Here is a 9,534-nt window from a genome sequence, read left to right on the forward strand (position 1 = left end):
ATATATATATATAAGCAAAGGCTTCAGCTTCATAGCTCTCACAGCAGGTCATCCCCAGGGCAGCCTGGACGCAGCTCCCTCTGTGGCAGAAGGTGACAGACAGTTCTTCTCTGTGAGGGCAGAGGGGGAAAATCCTGAGCCACCCTGCACCAGGAGATGGGGGCAAACCTGCCCATGGGCAAGCAGCAAGGAGGGTGAAGTGGTTCAGGGGTCCATCATACCATGTCCTGTCCTTTCCCCAAGCAGGACTGCTGTCTCCCTCCCTCTCTTTGAGGGTGACCCATCCCACCAAGCACAGCAGGTCACAGGAACCCAGTGGCCCTGACCATCGGGGTTCAGGAGCAGGAAAGTGCCACTGGTGTCACTCCCAGGGATCCCTTTCAGACTTACTGGCTTAGAGGAGGTTGCATGCACGTTTCTTCGTCCGGGTGGGCTGCGGACAGAGGACTGCTCGAATGGCCTCATCAAACACTGTCTTGAGGCCACGCTGCGTCAAAGCCGAGCATTCGAGGTATTTCACGGAGTCTGTCGGGAGGAAAGCAGATGCTGTAATGGGGAGGAAGGGAACTGGGGTAGGCGGTGGGGGTACCCAGGAGTCTGCTGCCAAGGATACTCGGAAGAGAAATGTGCAGGAGGAATACCACAGATCATGTCAAGCAGAAAGAGTTGCCTGTGCCTGTTTCACCAACACATTTCTGGCTCACATCACTTCACAGCCACAACACCCTGCTCCCTCAGTGCCCATTTTACAGTGTCCTGAGGCACATACACACCACCTAAACACCCCCTGAGTCTTGTCTTCAGATGAGGTCTCAAGTGTCCTCAGGCTTCAAGCATCATTCAGATTGCCTGGCCTCAAGCATCTCAGGTGGCATCTCAAATCACAGGGCACCTCCCTTTTGGGACTCTGTACCCCCAAATTCTCAGAGACCTTGTGCTGGAAAGCAAGGCACTGACTCTTGCCTGAATTGAATAAATACAGCTCAGGTGATCAAAGCCATTAAACATTGTCAGGACACACTTCGCTCACCCAGGCAGTCTTGACTTCAGGGAAAAGCTTGCCAGCTGTACAAGACCAAGGTTTGTCTGTCCTCCACCCTTGTAGCCAGAGCAAAGCCATCATGTGAGGCTGGCTATGTTGTCCTGGCCAGTCACCCTTTCCTCCGAACTCCTGGTTGAAAACTTCTCCCTTAAGCTGTCTTTCCCACCCTCTCTCCTGCTTCTGTGTGCTGCATCTGAGAAGAGAGGTTACCTGGAAGAGGCATTTGTGTGTGTCCTGAAGTATGGGAGGGAGCTGATGCCCCTGAGATGAATATTGGGGTAAGATATGCATACCTGGGGTCACATGTATAAACCCCAGTAGTCAGAGACAGGGATGGGAAGCTGCAGTTGCAACTGTTAGAGGCAGGGACGGGAAGCTGCAGTTGCAACCCTTCCTGAGAGATGTTAGAAAACTCACTCTTCCGCCTCTTTCCGGATGTGGAGGAGAGGCCTCTGCCCACACAGCAGCTGTGGCTTTCACAGAAAAATATTGGCCCAGTTAGAAATAGCGGAGTAAAAGAGGAGGGGAATGCGCAAGTGTACGTTTGTGTGTGTGTGCGCGTGTGGAGGATGGTGGCCAGAGGGAGGCAGAAAACAGAGAGTTGAGGGGTTGAGGCTTCCTCAAGGAGTAGATCTCCTTCCTGAGTCTCCTGAAGTGCATTTTGTCCCATGGCCCTTGATGTGTCTCCTTGTGTCCCTCAGAGATACCACTGTGAGATATCTCTACAAAAGCCTCAGTAGGCTGAGGCGAAGCCCTTATCTTCTGCCTTTTTCCTTTCAGTAGGTCCGAGATGTTGCCCCAAGCACATACCGATTTCCTTGGCCAGAGCAAGACCCTGAGGATATGTAATGGGGGATAGCTTCTTCTCCTTCAGCTTCTCAATGGTGTCCTTGTCGTCACGAAGATCCAGCTTTGTGCCCACCAGGATGATGGGAGTGCTAGGGCAGTGATGCCGCACCTCGGGGAACCACTAGCAAGGGAGCGAAATGGTAAAGATGTGAGATGAAGTCACACATATGAGCACGCACAAAAGAAGCAAAAAGGCATCCCTGAAAAAATGTCAGCAAGACAGCTAACATGCTGTCCTTTCTCACAGCCCTTCCAACCAGGGTTAGGCACTATAGCCTGGCCCAGGTCAGCCCTTGTTACTGGGTCCTCAGGCAAAATCCCTGACATCGAGTTCAAATTCTGTTAAGCAAAAGCATAAGCTGCTCTCCACCCTTCGTGGCTCCCTGAAACCCAGGGAGGAACCTGAAAGTGGTAGGAAGGAAATACTGTGTTGTTCTCAACTCCATCAATCTCTCCGTTCTTCCCTCATTTCCCATCCAAAGGCTGTGGGTACTTGCTTCTTATACCCTGTGGACTGGTCCTGCAAAAGTCTTGGCTGAAAGATGCCCTCAGAATATAAGCCTGTGGTCTCACAGCTCAATAGCCCAGTAAGGTGAATACTAGCCGCTTGATAAGGTTGGCTGCCTTCTTTGAGGAGGCTGATATTTTAGTTCCTTCTGACTGACACAAAAAAGATATTACTTGTCTGAATCTAGACATCCTATTAGCAGTTTCCATCCACTGTCACTCTCTTTGCAAGACCACCACCAATCTCACCCTCCTCAACCCCTGATGGACCAGGATACTCTGTCTCACCTTAGCACGGACGTTTTCATAAGATGCTGGGCTGACGAGGGAGAAGCAGATCAGGAAGACATCCTGTACGCAAACAACCATGGTGCAGAGTTAGGATGAGAGCATGGGATTGCATGACAGGAGGCAGGAGGGGAGAGAAGAGCTGGGTGGGCAGCATCCTTCCTCTGCAGCAGAAGGTCATGCTAGGGAAAGCTGTCTCTCACAATGTAACAGAGTCCTGACTGCTGTTAATTGCCTCTAGAGGAGAGAAGGATATTTGCTCCCCTGACTCATGGTAACCATAGCCACCATTATCAGAAGAGCCAAATGTTTAACTATGAGGATGGGGTTTTTGCGGTAGGCACACTCATCCTCATGGGAAACAGCCTGACAGCATCCTGCTCATTTCTCACAGAACACCAGAGAGCTTTCAGGCCGGAATAATTTTGCCTGCTGTTGAGACAGAGCGAGACTTCACCCAAAAAGTGCATATGCAGGACACAAATGAGGTGGAGTTTTGGTTATCCACATAAGAGCTTCTCCTGGGCATGGCAGAATTTAGACTTCCATGAAAACCAAACCAAACCAAACCCAGCTCTTCAAGGTTGTATTTGTTTCATCCAAATTCACCTAGCTAAAACGAGGATGTCAGGCCCAGCCTATCCATTTCCATACTTCTACAACCATCAGAGGCAAAAACCTTGGAGAACAGTTCCCCCACCACTCCTTGGGATGTGTCCCAGGGTGGGTGCAAGCATGTTGTTGAAAAATACAACTGCTTGCACTGACTGCAGAAGGAGCCTAGGCAAGCAGCTTGTACCAGATGTCTGACTTTTAGGTGACTCAGCCTAGCTGAAACAGATAGTGCCCTCAATTCCTAGCCCTTTCAGGTGCAATGGCAACCTTCAGACCAACATCTGAGCCAGTAGGGTCTTTCTGAGCTTGCCAAGACACTGCTTGGAACAACATCCTCCAGGGAAGGTGATCCTTAAACCCTGGAATCACTTTCTCAATGTGGTGAAAAACTGGTAAACACAATACCTGAGGCATCCATTTGTTCTGCTAGAGGCTTGGGCTTAGCTGAGGCATCAACAGATCAAATACATGTGCCCACACATCAGATCTCTTTTAAAAGGCAGAAGCCAGAATAGTGGAGTTCGCAGAAATGTGAGAAGCTCCTGCCTCAGCTCCTGAGTTCCCTGAGCCGCTTTAACCTTGCAAAACGAGGGCTTTTTACCAGGGCTGTGGGAGGCATCTGGCCCCCACTGAAATCAGTGTCAGCTGGGCTCATAAACATCTTTGAAGATCTCGGTTTTCTTGCTAAGTTGTACCAATAATGAAGTTTAGATAAAAGCTCCAAAATACCCTTAGATGCCTTTTACCTTTAGGGTTTCAAGGCACTTGTATATCAACAGAGGTATTCTCAGAAAAGGGCAGAGAGACACAGGAGCACTCCTGTCAGTGTTTTATGGCAAATGTTGATTTTTGCAGTGGGAGACAGAGGCATATCTGAGGGATGACAAGAGAGGAGGAGCATGGAGTGTGACTCACCGTCTGCGGGTAAGAGAGCGGCCTCAGTCTGTCATAATCCTCTTGTCCAGCGGTATCCCATAGCCCCAGATTTACAGGTTTGCTGTCAACCATCACGTTGGCGGAATAGTTATCAAACCTGAAATTCAGAGACAAAGGCCATGGCTCAAACAGCAGAAGACGGAGCTCTTCCAGTAGTGTAGGTGGGTTTTGCTAGGTGCATGCAGGAGAAAAGGGTAGCGATTCCTCTTCTCGGCTCACCTGGTTGATGCTGGTTACCTGTGAACCTGAACCTTACACACTTCCTACTCAGCATCAACCTCCTCCCCATCACCCAGCTGCCCTGGACAGGTGCCTGGCTGCAGCTCCGCATTTACCACCTTGTGTGCAGATCCATAAACCCTTCAGTTTCCCGCTTGTTTCTCTAGTATCCTTCCCACAACTGTGTCTGCTCTAGTCAAGCCCCTGTCTTTCTTTTATGCTCTAAAAACCAGCTTTCTTCTTAAGAGTGATGAAGAAGAACCCGTGTCTCTGTAGCTCCCCCAAACCCCTGCACTCCTCAACACCCCTGCTGGAATGGAGGCCGATATGCCAAGGTGTGTCCCCTTACTCTTCGACAGCCCAGCATGAAATATTTGAGAACAACTGTCAGGATTGCATGCTTGGGAGCAAAGGCTTAATGGAAAAAAAGGATGTTAAATCAATAGAGATGTTCTTCCCTTCGTCCTAGAAAATTTTATTTCCTGTTCCTTTTGTTTTGTTTTTTTTTTCAGGCTAAGGGGAGGGAAACCAGTGATAGGAAGGAACCAACACAAAGACCTTGTGATTGTGCTCACGGCATACGCCGCTGTTGCAAGATAAGCCATGCAGTCATAGAATGGAATAGAATCATAGAATCATTATGGTTGGAAGAGACCTCAAAGATCATCAAGTCCAACCGTACACCCGATGCCACCATGCCCACTAAACCCACTAAACCATGTCTTGAAGCGCCACATCTAAACGTTTTTTTGTCCAGGAGCACAGAATGGCCTCTTCAGACACAAGCCTCAGACAGGAGCAGAAATGGTGTGTGACACACAAAATGTGTAGCCACTTCATGGCTACATGCTAGGAAGGGATAGTGCCCTTCCACAAACCAGCTTCTGAAAAAAGATGGCTTCTTGCTGCCACAGCCATTTTTTGCAATGACCATTGCAAATTGGTCTGGAGAAAAAAGTGAGGCTCTGAGGTTTTCCCACACCTGTCCTTCCCGAGGAATCTGAACCTGAGCTGACAGTCTGACACACTGTGCCGAGCTCTTTTTCCCATCTCGAGGAGCGTGGAGTCATACTCCACATTCCAGCGGTGTGGTATGAGTACATGTGGTGTGCATCCCCAAACATATCCCCATGCACTGTGGGGAGACAAATGCATCTGACCACCCAAATTAAAGCAACCCTAAGCTTGCTCCTTGTACCAACAGTCTGCAGGTCTGTCCCAGCCTCACGCATACACCCACTGGACTGCATAGTGCTTCTCCTCTGGCTTTGAGCTGAATCCTGCACTCTTACCATCAGGGTTATCGGTGCCTGTTCCAATGACCGTGGGTGCCTTGGACAAGGAAGGAAGTGGGGACCCTTGTCCATCCAACCGCCTTCTCTTGGATCTGGCCCAATTTTTGTAGCCTGGTGCCTGGTTGTTTTGCCTAACAGGACCCCATCTACTACTTGTAAACTTAGCAAGCAGATAGACCTTTGGGTTGGTTTGTGTCTCCCAAATATCCCATTTATACCAGGGTTTTGTAAGGCCACTTGTGCTTCTGGTGAAAGGTAACAGATCCGAAACACAGAGGCACCTTTGCTGGTTTGGCAGCCCTTCCTCTGCTGGCACGAAGGTTACAACCCAGCCTTCAGAGTGCACAACAAGGGGTTTCTGCACCCCTTTGCATCCTGCTTTCCATGCCTCCCACCCGCCCCGTGACCTGTTTACGCATTACTCACACAGTGGGGATGTATTCTCCTGGGAAGGCATTGGTGGTGTAGCTGATAAGGAGGCAGGTTTTCCCCACAGCTCTGGAAGAGAAAAAAAAGATAGCGAGAAGTCATGGCAGTGCAGGCAGTCTCTCTAGGGTGAGATGGGGATGAGGCAATCCTTCCACACCTCTCAGGTAGCCCTGTCAGGAGATGCCTGGAAGCAGAAACACATTCACAGGACCAGACAGCGTATAACCGTAGGTTAGACAACTGGCAGGAAGAAAGACAGGATGTCGCCCAGAAATGTTTGTTGTCTTCAAGCACGAAAGTTTGTTTTTACGGTCTGGTACAGAGATCACTCAACTAAAACGCATCCACTCTGAGATGGAGTTGAGAGCCCGTTTTCCAGTGCATACGCTTACAGCCAAGGTAGATGTATTGATTCTGTACAGCAGTGCCAAGACAAAGCTGCCCAGCCAGCTACAGCCCCTGAACACAGACACTCCTGCCTGCTTCTGCAGGCGCGGTGGCCAGGGGCTGGTAGCACCTCTTCTTGACTTGGCCACAACACGTTCCAGTCTCGCCGGTCTGCAGCGAGCTGCAGCATCACCCGCAGAGAGAGCTGTAAGCAGCCAGCAAGGTGCCTCTCCCTGCAGCTGATGGAGGTTGCTGGTGGCATTTCTGAGCTAGAAGCTGGTGCTTCCTCCCTCCTCAGCCTGCCCCGCACCCATGCTGCAGGAGGGTGGAGCGAAAATAAGCCAGGGTAGCAGAACAATGCAGACTGGGTGAGAGCATTGATGTGAGGGAGGTGGGAAAGGGGACAGTAAGGCTATCAAGGGGAGGAGAAGGTGTCATGGGCAAGGTGAAGCCTGTGGTGGGGGAAAGAAGTGGAGAGAAACTGGAAGAAGATAAAGCAGTCAGGAAAGGTGTGGGAAGGAGAATCCTTCTCCTGATGGGCTGCTATTTCTCAGGTCTGTGTGGCCTGGGGAAGTGAGGCCATGTTTCAGTTACAGCATGTGTAAAATGGAGGTGGTGAGAGAGCAACCTGCCTCCTCAAGCTACGAGCACAGCCACAGGATGAGGGAGATGTCTTTCCCGGGGGAAAGGCTGGAGTCCTGCTGCTGGGGATGCTCCAGCCATCTCAGCTGTACCTGTGAAGTCCCCTGTCACAGAGCTGCAGCCCTGCCTTTTTGTGTGTCCTTGACAGGCACTGCTGGCATCTTCGCCCTGGCCATGAGGTACCTTCCTCGATCACTGCCCTGTGGGGCAGCTGAGGAGGAAACTGAGCTCTTCAGCATGCTCTGACACTTGTCTCTTCCTTCTGCCACCTCCCTTTCTTAGATCCTCCTCTCTCAGTCCCTTTTCTTTCCCCAGCTCCCTTGCTTCCCTGTTATCATAGAGATATTGAGGGAGGGCCATGTTCCTCTCTCAGTCCCTTCTCTTTCCCCAGCTCCCTTGCTTCCCTATTATCATAGAGATATTGAGGGAGGGCCATGGAGGCTTCCTGGAGCTCTGCAGATAATGGCTCAGGAGATCTACGGGACTGTGGGTGGGTCATTCATGGAAGGGAGGACGGTTCTGAATTAGGGTGGTTGAACAGAGGGGAGCACAAAGGGTCAGTGAAGGGCTGAAGGTTACAACAAAGCTATTGAGAGAAGAAGTGAGGTTAGTGGCACCTGCAGGTTCCTGAGACTGAATTCAGGGGGTGTTAAGAGGTTGGTGATGTGTGATGGAGGGGACTACGGGGCAACATGAGGGTCTTAGCTGAGCGACAGCAGAAGGTCCTGTGGTTGGTAAGGTTGAGCTAAGGGAGAGTGACATGGCTGGTATGGCTGGGAGGGAGGTGAAGGGTGGTGAACCAAGAGCTAAGAGCGATGGGGGGGATGACTGAACTGCTGTGCTGCAAGATGTGAAGAGAGGAGGTGCCGTGTACAGAGGAACAAAATGATGGGACAGAAGACATTTAAAAGGAGTTGAGGTCAGAGGGGTTGAAAGCAGGATGTGTTGGGGGGTTAGCCACGATGTGAGGGGAATGCTGCCTTGAGGGATGGCTACAGAGTTGGTGCACGATGTGAGGGGGAAACTGGCAGGTTAACAGGGCAACAGATAAATGCCCAGTGGAGTTGTTCATCCACCTCTAGCTTGCAGTCTTCAGGGGACTTTTCTTAGCAGTATCGTTTTTCATTTGGGGCTCTGTCCTTCCTTGTCCCTTCTCCCTGTCCCCTTGCCGCAGACCCTGAGAATATGTCTAACACGTACTGTTGTGTTTGCAGACACTTTGTTCCCCGGGCGAGTTTTGAAGGAGGAAGTGACTGTGGGGAGCAGAGCTGCTGCAAATGTCTCTTCATCTGCTACCTGATAGCTGCCCCAGATAACAGTCTGGCCAGCTCCTAGCTGGGAAATGAGTTAACCTACTCTGTACCAAACGTGGACTCTCCTCCTCTCCCTCCCCTGCATCTACTCAACCCACAGGGCAAGAAGTCCACCCTATCCCTCCCGCTCCCAGCAGTGCTGGCTGCTTCACTTATTGATGGCTTAGGTCGGGCCATTGCCAGGGATCACGGGACATGGGCAGTGATGCCATCATGCTATGAAGGCAAGGTTGTGTTATCTCACACTTCCAAAATGTATTATACTTGTGCCTGTCTCAGTGGGAAGAGCTCCTCCTCCTTGTGCCTGCGGAAACCCCTTACCAGTCTCCCCCACACCCCAATACAAAGGTAATGTGCCCAGAAAAGCTGAAGACAGAGATGCTGGTGGACATCTCATGAGGACCATAGTGCCGTACCCTCTCCCAGTCAGTCCCAGTGAGCAGATGGCTTTCAAGGAGACGTTCACCTGCAGGAAAGCACTTGCATCTCTCGGGTTTTAGATCTGACTCCTGCCTACATGTTGAATCTGGCAGCTACACCACCACCTCCTGTGCGTGGGACAGACCTGCTCCACTTTCCATGCCCCTTTTGCAGATGCCCTTCAAAATGCCCTCTTCCACACAATCACCAGAGGAAGGTCCCTTGCCCTGGGGAGGGAAGAGCGAGCAAGAGAGGGGACGCAGTCTGCAGGAGGTCAGAAGCAAAGCTGGGGAAGTTTCACCAAGCAGCCACCTTCTTTCTTGCCCCTTGTCACTGCCCTTCCCTCCCCACATCCACAGCAAACCAGGGGGGTACCTACCCGTCTCCCACCACGACACACTTGATGGCTTGCATGTCTCTGGACCCGTGGCGGAGGACAGTGCCCGGGGCAAAGGGACGTCAGGCCAAGGCAAACAGCGGGGAGAGACTGGCAAATTTGGGTATCAGCCCTTGTGCTGCAGTGAGCGGCAGGTTGCAGGGGAGGAGGAAGTGGAAGAGGGAACTTTACTTGATGATCACCCTCTGGTCCCTC

General features: G+C 51.2%; 1 protein-coding gene across 1 annotated transcript; it reads right to left on the reverse strand.

Moving 5' to 3' along the window:
• Positions 1–394: 394 nt before the first annotated feature.
• Positions 395–9,534, reverse strand: RAC2 (ras-related C3 botulinum toxin substrate 2 (rho family, small GTP binding protein Rac2)). The gene is made up of 6 exons (XM_009705153.1): positions 9,322–9,534; positions 6,178–6,249; positions 4,217–4,334; positions 2,687–2,749; positions 1,853–2,012; positions 395–525 (listed from the first exon to the last, which is right to left on the reverse strand). Exons 1-6 carry the CDS (start codon positions 9,354–9,356, stop codon positions 395–397), a joined length of 579 nt encoding a protein of 192 aa, XP_009703455.1. The 5' UTR covers positions 9,357–9,534.

Source organism: Cariama cristata, unplaced genomic scaffold (genome assembly GCF_000690535.1).
Source record: "Cariama cristata isolate BGI_N322 unplaced genomic scaffold, ASM69053v1 scaffold8178, whole genome shotgun sequence".
Classification (NCBI taxonomy): domain Eukaryota; kingdom Metazoa; phylum Chordata; class Aves; order Cariamiformes; family Cariamidae; genus Cariama; species Cariama cristata.